Below are 14728 nucleotides of genomic sequence, written 5' to 3'. Positions count from 1 at the left end.
CTGACCTGTGTGATTCGAATCTTGGGTCCAGATTTCCTGTACGTTACATAACATGAACCCCTATTGCTTGCACATTACACTTGTATAAACACTATTGTAACTTTGACACAAATACTACAATAAACTCAAATATTTAGTGCTTTATAAAAACTTTTTAATAACTACTATATTCTCCTTTCCACCAATAACTCTTATGAACTGTATTAATAAAAATACATCTTTTTTAGATCAGGCCTTTTAATGTACTTATATTACATTCAACCTGAGATAAATGAATACAGAACTTTCTCTGATTACACAGAAAATGTATCTCTAATTGCAGCTCTATCCCAAATATACCTGTATTAACAATACAGACTTTCATCTCAGACTAATTGGATTAATTTAGATAAAGAACCACATGTGTTCCTCAGCCTAGCTTGACTCTACATTTAACTCAGTAAATCATTTTACACAAGCACCTTATGACATGACACAGTTCAATATACATCTTGGCTATTAGCTCATAGTTTTACTGGCACTATGTGTATCTCTATGTAGTTAGCTTATGCCCTATTAATTTAGAGACATGAACACTTCTGTAGTTCATTCTTGGACTCACCACAGACAATGAGTCCGCTACACCTGCGGACAGTTTTCTTACATATTCTTAGTAAATTCACTCCTTAGTTTGACATCCTTTGCATCATAAGGCGCTTACTATCTTTTACTACTGTTTATCATTTCTATATTATTTACAACCCAGCCTACCTGCAAAATCAGAAACAAAACATTACAGGACCGTGCTCTGTGTGTCGTCAGCCGTATTATATTCAAATTTCTTCTGCTGATGAATATGGAGAGCAGTTTATAGATTTATCAAAAATACATTAAATAAATCTATCCCCAAAAGATATAATAAAAATATGTATATATTTGTAACATATTTTGTCATTTATTAATTATTTCAATATTAGTTTTTGATTCCATTTATTTTTATATTTATTTATTTATGCTTTTATAATTTCTGTTATATTCTGTCATATTCAAATGAGGGGTCAGAGTTTTCTTTGCGTCACCAGGTGGAGTGGCTCTGACTAGTCAGTTTCAACTCTGGGAAGCAATGGGGCAGGATGTAATTGTATAACTGCAGCGGTTCAGATGAAGTTTGAGGACAAACAACCTGATTTAAGAAAATTTTACAGACTAGTTAAAGTTGATATCCTGATAGAAGTCTGTGCAAACTGTTCATACAATGCAGCTGGTTTTAGCATGATGACTAATTGCTAAGCTAATGAGCAGAAGCAATGCTGAGCCGTCCAGTGTTCTGGACGTGCTACCTTCAAAGTAGTTTATTAAACTGTGGAGCATCAATTCTGGTGACTATAGTTTGTTCAAGGTCTAGAAAACAGACCCTCAATAATGATGTCAATAAGCATTTGGCCAGGGGTGGGGTGGGTTTATGACTCGTGGCCACAGTGGGTTCAGGAGCAGATGAATGAAGTATTTGAGTAAACTACTAAAAATGACATGTAAAGCCATTGTATAAAAGGTTTTGTGTGGTGTTTGTGACTGTGTGGGTGTGGTTAGGTGTGCTCTCTCTCGGATAGGTGTGGCTTGGGGAGGAGCTGGCTGCACACACCTGAGTCTGATCTTCATCTGGAGCAGTATTTAAAGCCTGGCTTCCTGTGTGCTCACTGCCAGATGGTCACCGCTAGTTGGTAGATCAACCAACATTCTCCTCTAGAGAAAGCGTTCTTTTTCAGACTCTGCTGTGTTTTTTCCACAAAGTAACCTTTGTCCTGTCTTCCTAGGATTCAGCTCCGCTCCAGCCACCAGCCACCTGCCACCGAGCCACACCACCCGCCTACCACGTCTCCAGCTGCTACCCTCGTGAGCCTTCCTTCCTCCTTGACCAGCCCCAGCTTCCGGAGACACCACCTCTCCCTGCTTCCCTAAAGGACTAAATAAACTGTTGATTGCACCTTTTTCCCCACGCCTGGTTCTCTGCACTTGGGGTCCAGCTCCTGCTCATAACAGTACCATCTGGCCAAACTATGGACCCAGACGATCTCCGGAAAGCCCTCTCCAACCAAGGGATTTTAATTGGAAAGCATGACCAGCTACTCAATGAAGCCATGAGCCTTCTGCGGGACTTGAGTCACAAGGTAGCCCTCATTTCTTCCCAGCTGCCCACTCAAACTGCTCCATCAGAAGCCCCAGCAGCAGTGAGTAATCCTCCCCCTCCTCAGGCCCAAGTACTTCCCCTGCAAACAGCTAAGGAACCTTTTGTTCCACCACCTGAATGTTACTCTGGAGATTTAGGCTCCTGTAGTCGTTTTTTGTTACAGTGTTTCCTGGTTTTTGATCAGCAACCATCCAGTTATCCAGATGACCGCTCTCGAATAGCTTATGTTATTAATCTACTTAGAGGTAAGGCGGGTCAGTGGGCAACTGCTTTATGGGAGGGGGGATCTGCTGCCCTTCAGTCTTTTGAAGCTTTTTCTTCTGAGTTACGCCGTGTTTTTGACCATCCTATTCAGGGTCAGGACGCAGAAAGACGGTTGTTGTCTCTGCGTCAGGGGACAGCGTCTGTTGCTAGCTATTCCGTTGATTTTCGCATCTTAGCCGCTGAGAGTGGGTGGGACGTCAGGGCATTGCGAGCAGTTTTTGTTAATGGTCTCTCTGACCAGATTAAAGATGACTTAGTTTCTCGTGAGATGCCTAACTCATTAGACGAGTTAATTTCACTGTCTATTCGTATTGACAACCGCTTGAGGGAGAGGAGTAGGGAAAAGACCGGCAAGATTCGAGCTACTGCTAGTTTCCCCCTCACCTTTTCCCAAGCTCAGTCGCATCTGAGTACATCTGTCAGCCCCCCGAGTCCCAGTAGACCTCCTTCTGGCTCAGGGGAGGAACCCATGCAGGTTGGGCGGGCCCGCTTAACTCCAAAAGACCGCTTTCTCTAGAGGAGAATGTTGGTTGATCTACCAACTAGCGGTGACCATCTGGCAGTGAGCACACAGGAAGCCAGGCTTTAAATACTGCTCCAGATGAAGATCAGACTCAGGTGTGTGCATCCAGCTCCTCCCCAAGCCACACCTATCCGAGAGAGAGCACACCTAACCACACCCACACAGTCACAAACACCACATTTTGTGTTTAACAGACAGTAAAGGATGAATTTCCCAGGCTTATTGTACAAATAATTTTCCAATTGTGTTTTTTTTCCACAACATAGTGAAAACACGTTCACTTTCAGCAGGAGCAGTGCTGCTGGTCTCCCTTTTTACCAGTGCATCAAAGTCTGGAGTTAGTTTTGTTGTGGTAAATCTCAGGATAGAGCTCAGATGTTGGTCTGTTAACTTGATCTGTGATGGACTTTGTTGAAGTTCATGATGCTGAACGTCTGCTCTCACATGTAGGCTGAGCCAGACAGCATCTTCTGTGTCGTCCTCCACAGGTTTGGAAACGTGGCTTCATTAAGTGAAGCATAAAAGTCCTTCAGTTTCAGAGAGTTGAACTTTAAATGGAGTCAGACTGAAGATCTCTGAGTTCCTGCTGCTTCAGGATCTTGTAATGATGGACAGGACACCAGCTGAAGTGACATTTTCTTTAGAAACCAGAGAACTGATGCCAGAATTCTCTGTAGGTCGCTCAGTAATTTGCTGTATTTTTTATGTTTTGGGCAGCCTCTGTTTGCAAGGCTAACATGGAAAAATGAGTGAAAGATTTGTTAGAATTTTGTTCAGAGAATGAAGTGAAATTGAATTTAAAGGATTTCTGGTGTTTACATGTTGTGCACAAACTGATCTTTACCTGTTTAGCTGTTCAGCTGTGGATAACTTTTGTTTATCTTGTGGTTTTATTTTCTGCATACCTCTTAAAATTGTTTTGAATTCTGCTGTTATGCACTTTTTAGTTTTTATCTCCTTTTATCCTGTTATAATACATTTTTATGTTTTGTCTATTTTGTCTGAGCCTCTTTTTGTTTGCATTTTAGCTTGTAAAGCACTTTTTGCACCATACGGATTGTTAAAAAGTGGCTTATAAATAAACTTTGATTAATTCCCCTGTAGCTTTAAGTTCAGCTCATTCATGTGTGAAAATATGTCCACAGACTCACATCTTGTTAGCATAACATCCAGGAGAGTTAAGATAAAGATAGCCTCCAAGGCCAATATCAGGTTATTTTATACCAAAGGAATTTCTGGTGTATTTGGGTTAGAACTGTTTAGAATAGATTTTGGATCAGGTTGGTTGGGCTTTCTGTCTCATTTTCAGAGGGTTCTCTGACCCTCCGTCAACCAGTTTATCTTCACCCTGTTTTCTCAGCTCCTCTCCTTCACTCTGTTCTTCCTGCCAGCAATCCTCTTTGCCAAGTCTTATAAATCATAACTAAAACACTTAAAATCAAATTGAGAATGTTACACAGTTCTACATGCACATCAGACACAGATGTGACCTTGGATAAAAAGAACAACAAACTTCCACTAATGAATCAATCTTTTCTGCTTTTTTCGCATGTTAATAACAATGATAAATAACACATTTTTACATGAGTCTTTAATAAGTGCCTCTCTTCCTGATGATTGTGAGAACCAGAACTAGATGTACTAATTATAGGAAGGAAAAAACAGCAAAAAGAGAACCCTTTGCTTCAGTATAATACAATGATCCAGAATGTTGTAGTTTTCTGTTTCCACTGTAAATTGCAACTTTCAGCTCGTTAGGAATCAGTCAGGACAAAATCTAATGTCAATTAGCCGTGACATGATTTGTCCCAGGATGCAGAGGACTGAGTTTAGTCTGACACCATATACTGTCAGACCTCTGCGAGGACATAATGCTACAAGGACGCCACATACGTCTCTGCATAACCAACCACACAGTCTCTATCAAGACAATCCATATTTGCCATATTTTATTTAGGGTTATTTTGAAAATGACCTTATGCACAATAAACTGAAAAGAATGAGAGATTTTTCAGTTTGAAGACAAAGTTCTACATTTTAAAAGTAGTGAACATGTAAATGTACCTGGTCATTACCTTAGCAAATGAGGAGAAAACTTTAGATAATCAAAATAAAATTAAGCTTCTAGAGAGGAAGAAGATCTTACCATAGAGGAGGAACACAAACACAGCAAACAGCTCCATCTTCCTATATTTACAATCATCAAATCCTTACAAAAAGATTTCCTAACAACTCACTGAAACTGTTTCTCTGGACAAACTGAAAGCTAACTAACATTTCCCTCTACTATTAATTTAACGTCCCAAAGTAAAACCGGTTTTCATTGTTCTGGGTTTGATCAGAGCAGCTGGAGGAATGTGATCCAACCAAGCCTGGACAGGTAGGACAGATTAAATCATGGAGAGATCAACTTGTGAAAATCTATGTGAACACAGATGTTGTTGCTCTATAGACAGACTGATCTGAACTGGATGAAAATTAATTTATACTTCTAGTGCATCATGCTTCCAGCTCCTGATATCCAGATATACATTTCATCCTACATGGGGTGAAGGATGCAGATATTTGCAAAGACATTTATTTTAGTCCTTTAAGGGTGGCGAGTCCTGAAATCACTGCTGGGTTTACTGGTTCCCTGTAGTCCACAGTGAGATCTGTGGAGTACAGGCAAAAAAGCAGAGTCTACAAAATGTAAAAATAATTCTTAATGATGCACTTGATAGCTTAATGAATTAGTCTATTATCCAACAAATACAGAGTCAACTTATTTAAAACTGAAATTAATAATGGATCCAATCTATTAACAGAACAGAGGATGAACAAGTTTTAAAGTGAAGTTTGTAGGCAGATGTAAATTAGAGGAAAATAATTAATGTTATATTAATATATATCCATTAATGATATAATAATTAAAACAAACTTATAATGATGACATAAAAAGAACTGGATCTTGAACTGGGATGAGCAAAATGGAAGAAACCAGCACTGATCAATAGAGACCAAGGAGCTAAATACTGAGGAGAGTGAAGATAGGTTTAGGATAACAAGATCAGTTTGATGACTCTCCTTTATTACCGTTCTATAAACCTAATTTTCCCCTCAGGTCAGTTTCTGGTTTGATTCACAGTGAGTTCTCTGGAAACGTAAAGAATAAAATGAAAACACCAGAAACCGGTCCAGCAGGTACAGCACACCCACACACTGATGTTTCCTTTAACTTTGCCAAACTATGACTGTGAGCCAAACCCTGACCTTAAATCAACTCTACAGATTAACACTGAAACTAAAGTTTACCCAAGATAGTTTTTTTAGATTTAGTCTAACAGAAAAGCATGTTTCAAAAATAAATAGTCTTTTAATGGAAATAAATAGTAGCCTAAAACTCCTTTGATAAGAGGATGAAGTACTTTTTACATGATACATGCCTGTAGAAAATACAGGCTCTGTCCATCACCACAGAGAAGTTCTGGTAATTATTAATAATCAATTACAGGCATTTTACAGAGACTTTCTGCTAAGCTTTGAATAATAAACAGTTAACTTGGCTGATGTGTCTGCTTCCCGATATGTGAACACTTTTACTGCAGAAAAGCTGCAGGGTTGATGTAACAGTGGCTGATAATAAAACAAGTCCTCATTAAAGACCAAATGCTCTTTCATCAACATGATTCATCCAACATACATCAGTAAATGCAGCAGGTTACATGCATATATCTGACAGCCATCTTGACAGGAACGGCTCATTCCTATTCCAACACTCCCCTCTAGTGGTTAAAACTGGTACTGAAAATCCCAAAGCAACAGCTGATTCTGTTTATAGCTCCTGGGAACCATCTTTCTGGACGGATGTTAATCAATGTTCTACCACTTTTTCAAAACAATGAGAAAAACTAAAATTTCACCAAATGACGCTATTTATTCTGCACTGTTTTAAAACTACTGATATGTTTCTTGTTTGTAAGTTTTATTTCACTGATTTAAACTCAAACCACAGCAAAAACGTCACCAATATTTTAGCCAAACCTGCTTACTGGCATAGAAATAAAATCTATTCCAAATGTGTTGATGTAATATCCTGATACATATATTTTATTCTGGATACACGATACTTCACAGATGCACATTGATACACATTTTTAAATGTTTGGCTTTTCGACTGGTGACCTGATCCAATACATTAAGGCCAGATATTGAAACTTTTCTTTTTCAAAACGTTATATAAATTTACAGGAATCTAATTCCTATTCACAAGAGTAAAGGCAACTCCCTGGTTTAAAGTGATTTAAGCTTAAGTTTAGAATTGAAATTCCTTCAAAAAGTCTGTAAATTATGCAAATGCATGAAAATGTAGGTCTGACGTTCTGTTAACAGTGACATCATCCAAGGAAGACGGCTCACCCGCTATTACCATCTAATGTAGAACAGATTACTGGATCAATGTGTGCTTCTGTGCTTTTATTGTCTCTCTTGTTGTGTCTCTGCTCTGTCTTCTGTAACCCAAGTCGGTCGAGGCAGATGACCGTTCATACTGAGCCCGGTTCTGCTGGAGGTTTTCCTTCCCGTTAATGGGGAGTTTTTCTTCCCACTGTCGCTTCATGCTTGCTCAGTATGAGGGTTTGCTGCAAAGCCATGTACAATGCAGACGACTCTCCATGTGGCTCTACGGTTCCCCAGGAGTGAATGCTGCTTGTCGGGACTTTGATGCAATCAACTGGTTTCCTTATATAGGACATTTTTGACCAATCTTTATAATCTGATTGATTTTGACTTTGTAAAGTTCCTTGAGATGACATGTTTCATGAATTGGCGCTATAAAATTGAATTGAATTCTTTCAGATTTCTTCTTGTCAGTTTTCCATAAAGCTGAGATTCATGCAGTCCATCACATATAGTTGTCCTGTAGACAGATTCTCCCTCCTGAGCTGTGACTCAGGAGGGAGAATCATCTGCAGTTAAAATGCCACATTTTTTTTCTCCTCTCATTTAATGTTGTAAATCGATCAGCTGAGTAGTTTCCTCCTGTGTCTCCCAGGCTTCCAGAGGTCCGTTGACTGAAGCCAGTCTGTCCAGAGCGGAGGAGTGCTGCCAGGTCAGCAGCACCAGGGCCATCATCATGCTGCTCCCTGCCCTCCCCGTCATGGAACTCTGCAGGAGGAGCAGGACGTCCCTCTGCTCTCCGCTCTGCTTCAGCTCAAACAGCTGCAGCAGATCAACAGCTGGAACAGCTGCTGCCTCTGGTCGTCTTGGTGCCTTTGCACCACGGTGCTGCTGGAGGAAGGTGACTGATGACAGCCGTCCTCCATGTTTCCATCCAGACGTGCAGCCATGGCTCCATGCATCCATCGTTCCTGCCATGAATTCTAGTGTCTGTCCACACATTGACTGATGATTATATGTCTCCATCCATCTGTCCCTCCTTCATGCATCCACTCATTCATGCGTGCTACCTGTTCATCTTCCATCCATCTTTGTTACCAGCAGTCTCTCTCATAATCTCAGTTTTCTTCTCACTCACAAACTAGAGAAAGTTGATCAGAACCAGAACCGCATGAAGATGTTTTCAGTCGGTGGAACCTTGTTTCAGTTTTTTCTGATGTTCTCTTGTCTATCAGCCCTGATGCTGCAGCTCTGATGGAGGAAGAGCTGATCTCAGAGTACATGCTGGTCTTCATCCCAGACTCAACCAGTGACCTGCAGGGATCCAAGCAGGTAAGATGAATAAAACCCAAAGCTGCTGGAACGTGTCTGAATCGTTGGCTTTCAGTCTTTGGCTGCAGCAAACAGACGTTTTTCACCATGAGGCGGTTTGATCAGTCCTCACATGTTTCCTCAGAACATTTCCTCTCCTCTCCATCTGCAGCTGACCCAGGCCGTCCGCTGGCTGCTGGCCCGCTCTCCACCCCCCCTCTCTCTCTCCTGTCAAACCCTGGTGCAGCTCATGGAGGCCAGTCTGAGCCAGGAGTTCTGGCCCAGAGTTTTCTCCAACCTCCAGAACCAGGCGGCCGCACGGCTTCCCTGGCAGGAAGCGGCGCCTGTCGTCCGGCTCTATAACGCCGTCTTGGCTCACGTTGCCCACAGAGTCTCCTCCCAGGACCTCTGCGGCCTGTCGTGGCCCCCCGCCGAGTTCAGTCAGCCGGAGACCCGAGCGTTGGTCCCTCATCTGGGCTGGAACTCTGCGCAGCATCTCTCCTGGCTGTGTGGCATTATCCTCAGTCTGCTGCTGCCAGAGTGGGAGGAGAAACCTGCTGCAGGTAGGAGACCAACCAGGAGGAGAAATGCTGCGAGTCACATCAAGACTGCGCTTATTTAGCTGCTATTTGCTCTCAGACTGCTGGCCGGATCTCTGCTCCTCCATCTTTGGTTACGCTGCTAAGATCCCAGCTTCACGTCACAGTCAGCCACTCCTCATGTCCCGGCTGGAGAACCTTCTGGAAAGGGTCCGACTTCAGACTCAACACCCCCGACCCCCTCGATCCAGCCCAGCTGATGCAAACACTGACCTGGAAGAGCCGGGGGTTCAGATTCCCTGGGAGGATGTTGTGCTGATCTTCATGGACCACAAACTGAAAGACTGGCAGCCGCCCGGACCTCCTGCCTGTGGAGGTAAAAACCCAAACATGGTCCAGAACCTCCTCTCACCTCCTGAAGCTTTTCTTCTAGACAGCCAAACCTTCCTGAGGTCTGTTAAAGAGGATCAGTCTCTCCTCAGACCTCCTGAAGGTCTTTCAGAGTCAAACATTTTTATAGTAATATTTTTTTATGCTTCTTATATTTGACCTTTGACCCCGTTTACCCACATATGTCCAGCCAGCCGTGCATCTGACCATCCATGCCTCGGTTTTTCCTCTCTGCATCTCTCCTTCCAGCTGCTGAACTGAACATAAAGAAATCAGGAGCTTTAATCAGGATGTATTTTGTGAATGTCCCTTCAGGTCTTCACGTGACCTAAAATAAACTCTGTTTTCCTCCTTTTTAAAGACGCAGTGACCGAGGACGGCGAGATCCTGGTTTACTTCCCCACAGCTTCTCTGGAGGGTTTCAGACCTCCTGAAGAGTGGACGCAGGCCGTGGAAAAAACCCACAGAGAGAAGCAGCAGCAGCAGGAGAGGGACGGGTGAGGAAGCTGCTCAGATCCACCTCTTTGATACCAGAGATGTTTCCAGCAGCTTCAGGGTTTGTAAAAGAGATCAAAGCGAGGCTGAAGGGCTCATTATTTGCTCCAAACAGCCTCACAGACACTCGTTTTCCACCTTGTTGACTTTAGAAGAGGAGATAAAGCAGAGAAGAGCGTTAGGATCTGTCCGTCAGTCGTCCTGACCTCTGCTGCTCCACAACCTTCACAAAGCTGCTGCTTGGAGATAAAAGAATATCTGCTGCTGAGGATCAGGGGTCCAGAGTGCGGCCCCGGAAACTTTTTAGTTTTAATTAAGGCAAAATGATCACAGACAAATTAAAACCTTGGGTGTGCATGTGGCGCAGTGGGTAGCGCGACCCATGTACAGAGGCCTTAGTCCTCATCGCGGTCGACCTGGGTTCGAATCTGACCCGTGGTCCTTTGCCGAATGTCTCTCCCCCTCTTCTACCCCCCTTCCTGTCAGCCTACTTTCGGAAAAAGCGAGCCACTAGAGCCGCAAAAAATCCAAAAAAAAATAAAAAATGTAAAACCTTCTTAAAACAGTAAATGTTGGTGCAACACAAAGTATTTATCCTCTGATACCCAGGAGTTCTGCTTTCTCCTTAATTAAATCAGATTTTAATTAATTTATTAAAGTTTGTTAAATATGCATTTTTACAGAAGGCGTGACCCAAATCTGGTTCTCACTGGTCAGAATAGATGAATATATTTATTTCTGTCAGTTTTTATTGAGCCCAAAAGAATAATCAGAAACTTGTTTCAGGTTTTCCTGCAGAAATCTGACTGCTTTCATTTTTTAATGATAATATTACAAGTTTAGTTTATAGTTGATCAGGTAGGAACAATAAGATAAATGTTCTGGATTCTCAAGTGCTTCATAAAGTTTGGACCCTCTGCTGATGATGAAACAGAGAAATGACTTTCCTCCAGACTTTAATTATTCTCTTCCTCTGCATTTAAAGTGTAAATATTGACTTGATTAAAGAACCCAGACTCTTTATTTTCCTCCGTTTCCCCTCAGAGCGACTCAGGCTTCCTGCGCGCCGCCTCCTGCTCCGTCTCCCAGACAGAGGTTGTTGCAGAGCTCGGTGGAGGCCCCCGGGGCCCCGATGCCCCGTCTGGACGTCACTCACAGCCCCTCAGCAGAGGAACTGCTGGCCCACAAGGTCCTGCAGAGCTTGGAGGAAGAACAGGCTGAGAGCAAGAGGTAGAGATCAGTAAAATCTGCTGACTGCACTGGAGAAAGGGAACTAAAAGGAAAGTTTTCTGGAAATGAGGGAATTTGTCCTTGATTTGAGCAGCAAGTTTAAATGATCTGCCAGTGGAAGAAGAGATTTGCTCTTAAAAGAGGAACAACTCATCTCCATCGTCTTATTTCAGGTGCAGTTTATCTAATTATCTTATTTTAAAGGTCAAAATACTAATTCCACTGGCAGATCATCTTATTTAGCTGCTGAAATCAAGGACAAATAAACTCAAGAACATTTTACTGACTTTTAGTTCCTTTTTGCTAACCGTTAGCCGCTAGCATGGTTGTGTTCAGTATCACCGGGTGATGTTACTCTGTTAGTTTGGTTGAAATCCTGTACTGAGAAATGCCTAAAAAGGGAGAAAATCCTAAAATTCACCAAATCTGTAAAGCAGAAGTTTGTACGACCTTCCTAGAGCTACTTCTGGTTAGCAACATGCTAACCGTTAGCTGCTAGCATGGTTGTGTTCAGTATCACCGGGTGATTATACTGTCAGTTTGGTCCAAATCCTGTACTGGGAAGTGCCTCAAAAAGGGGTGCCAATACTTAATGTCACCAAACGTGACCAAAGTTCATGGGTCAGATTGGCCTCCTTTAGCAACTCAGCCTTACCACATCTGGGCCCAGAACTCAACATTTGACCAAAATGGTCAGTAGCGCCATTTCCCACAGGTGGGTGGTGCTGTATTGGCCAATTGGGTCGTGTCTGGGCATCATGCCAGGTCCTGTTGGAAGCAAAGGCCCAATAGGAAAGCATGTAAAACCCAAAATGGGACAGAAAAGTGACACATGGCTGAAAGTCACTTGAAAATTTTAAAATGTCAAGAGGAAGTGACACTGCGAATTTCAGATTTCTACATTAATCACAGCAACTGCAGTGAGCGTTGAAAGTTGCCATTCTATCTCAATGAAGCCTCTCCCTCTGGCCCTCAGAGTTCCGTCGTCACGGAAACTCACTCACACCTGCAGCGGGCCAGTCTACCGAAGTGCAAACACTTTGTGTCTGAGTCTGCCTATTGGATTATAATGGAGAACTTTGCCTCGAACAACGCTCCATATCTCCTTATCCGTAAATGGTAGAGACGTAATTTTTTTCTGCGTTTAGTTCGTAACGGATAGGGGAAGAAGACAAGCTATCGTTTTTTGCTGGAAAAAGTTGAATAAAGGCGTAAAAAATTATGATATAAAGGGGATTTTTATGGAATTTCAGAAATCCTCTTAAAACGGTCCCAAACAAATCGCTGTAGCTCAAAAAGTATAAGAGATATCAAAATAATTCTTTCACCGTGAGTATCAGCAGGCTTTTGAGGACCATGGTGCTCATTTTAAGTTTGTACAAGAATCGGTGTAGGCACAGCGACGATGTAAAAAAGTGGATGATGTGGGAAAATGCAGCTCCAAAGCGTTTTTAGGATTTTTCACATTCGCTACTCCCGAACAAATTGTTTTTGCGGAAAAACCGTAACAGTTATCCACAAAATTCCTTTTTTGTGAGTGCCAGAAGGGTTGGGACATTCATGTGTTAAAGTCTCATGCCTATACATAAAACGGTTTAGGAGTAGCGACGATGCGAAAACATGTGATGTTTTGGATTTTCAGACGTCATTTTTCAAAAGCGCTCCATAGGAAATGAATGGGGGAGGTTTCGGGTTTGTGTTGCTCTTAGGTGATTTGCGAAAAATCTATAAATGCTACACCAATGAGGGTTACATTTAGTTAGTGTTGGTTCCTCTGCAAACGGACCTCAGATCTTTCTGCAGGTTTCACTTCTGATGTTTTTCTGTTTTAATGGAAATGAGGAGAAAATCCTCCAGAGATGAAAGATCTCAGTCAGGAGTTCACAGAAAGACCTTCGTTTTACAGTCATCGTACAAATATAACCTGTAGAAACGCCCCGGACTCCCACAGCACCCTCACTAGATGACCTGTGGGTCTGAGCCGGATCAGAACCACCAGATGACCTGTGGGTCTGAACCGGATCAGAACCACCAGATGACCTGTGGGTCTGAGCTGGATCAGAACCACCAGATGATCTGTGGGTCTGATGGATCTGAAGACGCTCTGGTTTCTCCTGCAGCTGGAAGTCGAGCTTTCCACCGTTTTCTGTCTTTAAACAAATCCTCAGAGAGAAAATGAAGATCATCTGAACAACAGAACCTTCCAGGGAAGTTCTGTTTGGGTTTGAAGAGTTTGGATCTTCTCTGTGGCAGACGGAGGTCGGAGCGATCTCTGCATGAAGCTGTTCAGTACAGAGGTCCGTTGGGTCTCATAAACCTCCTCCTGGGGCTTTTATTTGATCAGATTCTCAAAGAAGTGGACTTGTATCCTAATCCAGAACCAAGATGGTTCTGACTTCTCAGAGCTGCATCTGGATCAGGTGAAGGGGACAGGCAGGAATCTGAAATAAAAACCCGTTTAGAGGTTTGAGTTTCTGTCCTGCAGCTGTGATAAAGTTTCCAGAACGGTTCTCCAAGGTTCTGGTACCACGTTAACGCTCCGTCTGTGCAGGAGCTTGGAGCAGCTGAGGCGCTGGCTGGACGGCGACCCGTTGGACCATCTGTCCACTGCGCTCTTCATGCCGTCCTCCACCCTGCTGTCCTCACCGACCACCATGAAGGTTGCTCCTTCAGGCCGGACCGAAGACGCTGCTGCAGCCACGCAGGTCTCCTCTCCTCCTCACCACTCCTTTCTTACCTTCATTTCTTCTTCTTTTGGGCTTATTCTGTTAGTTCTGGTCTTCTTGTCCTCCCAGAGGCCTGAGCTGGATCAGCGTGGGGACGGGCCTTCCTGGTCCAAAGCGCCTCCGGTACCGCTGGCTCGGAGGCTGCAGGACCTGGAGCGTCAGATCCTGGCGAGCAGAGAGGAGGAGCTGGCCTGCAGGCTGAAGCTGAGCGGGCTGCTGAGCATCGTGGACGACTGAAGAGGTTCTAGATGGACCGCTTACTTCTGGGCTCCATCATGGTTTTAGTTTTTATCATCAGCTGAAATAAAATCAGCATTTTTAGGAATATGGGTTAAATGTTTTGTTTGGGTTTGTTTGTTTTTAGAGTCGTTACAGTCGGGTTTGTTTCTTTTATTGGACTCAGATGTTAAATTAACGTTTTGAAGTCCTTTTATTTTCCACTGGGCTCAGATATTAAAGAGATATTTTCATGTTAAACTTCAGTTTGTCTGTTTATTGGATCCATAAAGAGGTCATGTGACTCGTTTTACTATAATGGGGGTTAAACTGCTGTCACAGGAACAGAAGCAGAGATCATCAGTGTGGTTCTGGAGGGTCCAGTTCTTGAGCTACACACCATCAATGACTGAAGGAATGTCAGGATTTTACTTTCTTTGTCTCCTGTCTCCCTGATTATATCTTTAAAACTTCTTCTCTAATGAGGTTT

At 42.9% G+C, this 14728-nt stretch overlaps 1 protein-coding gene across 1 annotated transcript; it reads left to right on the top strand.

The window, feature by feature from the left end:
• Nucleotides 1-8553: 8553 nt before the first annotated feature.
• On the top strand, nt 8554-14499 carry LOC105923031 (germinal-center associated nuclear protein-like). Its single transcript, XM_036128805.1, has 7 exons — nt 8554-8663; nt 8815-9205; nt 9282-9557; nt 9933-10068; nt 11111-11296; nt 13848-14001; nt 14092-14499. The coding sequence occupies exons 1-7, from the start codon at nt 8586-8588 to the stop codon at nt 14257-14259; spliced, it is 1389 nt and encodes a 462-aa protein (XP_035984698.1). The 5' UTR covers nt 8554-8585; the 3' UTR covers nt 14260-14499.
• The last annotated feature ends 229 nt before the right edge of the window (nt 14500-14728 follow it).

The sequence above is a fragment of the Fundulus heteroclitus genome, unplaced genomic scaffold (genome assembly GCF_011125445.2).
Source record: "Fundulus heteroclitus isolate FHET01 unplaced genomic scaffold, MU-UCD_Fhet_4.1 scaffold_120, whole genome shotgun sequence".
NCBI lineage: Eukaryota > Metazoa > Chordata > Actinopteri > Cyprinodontiformes > Fundulidae > Fundulus > Fundulus heteroclitus.
Note: the sequence above shows the minus strand (reverse complement) of the source record. Positions and strands in the feature narration are given on the sequence as shown.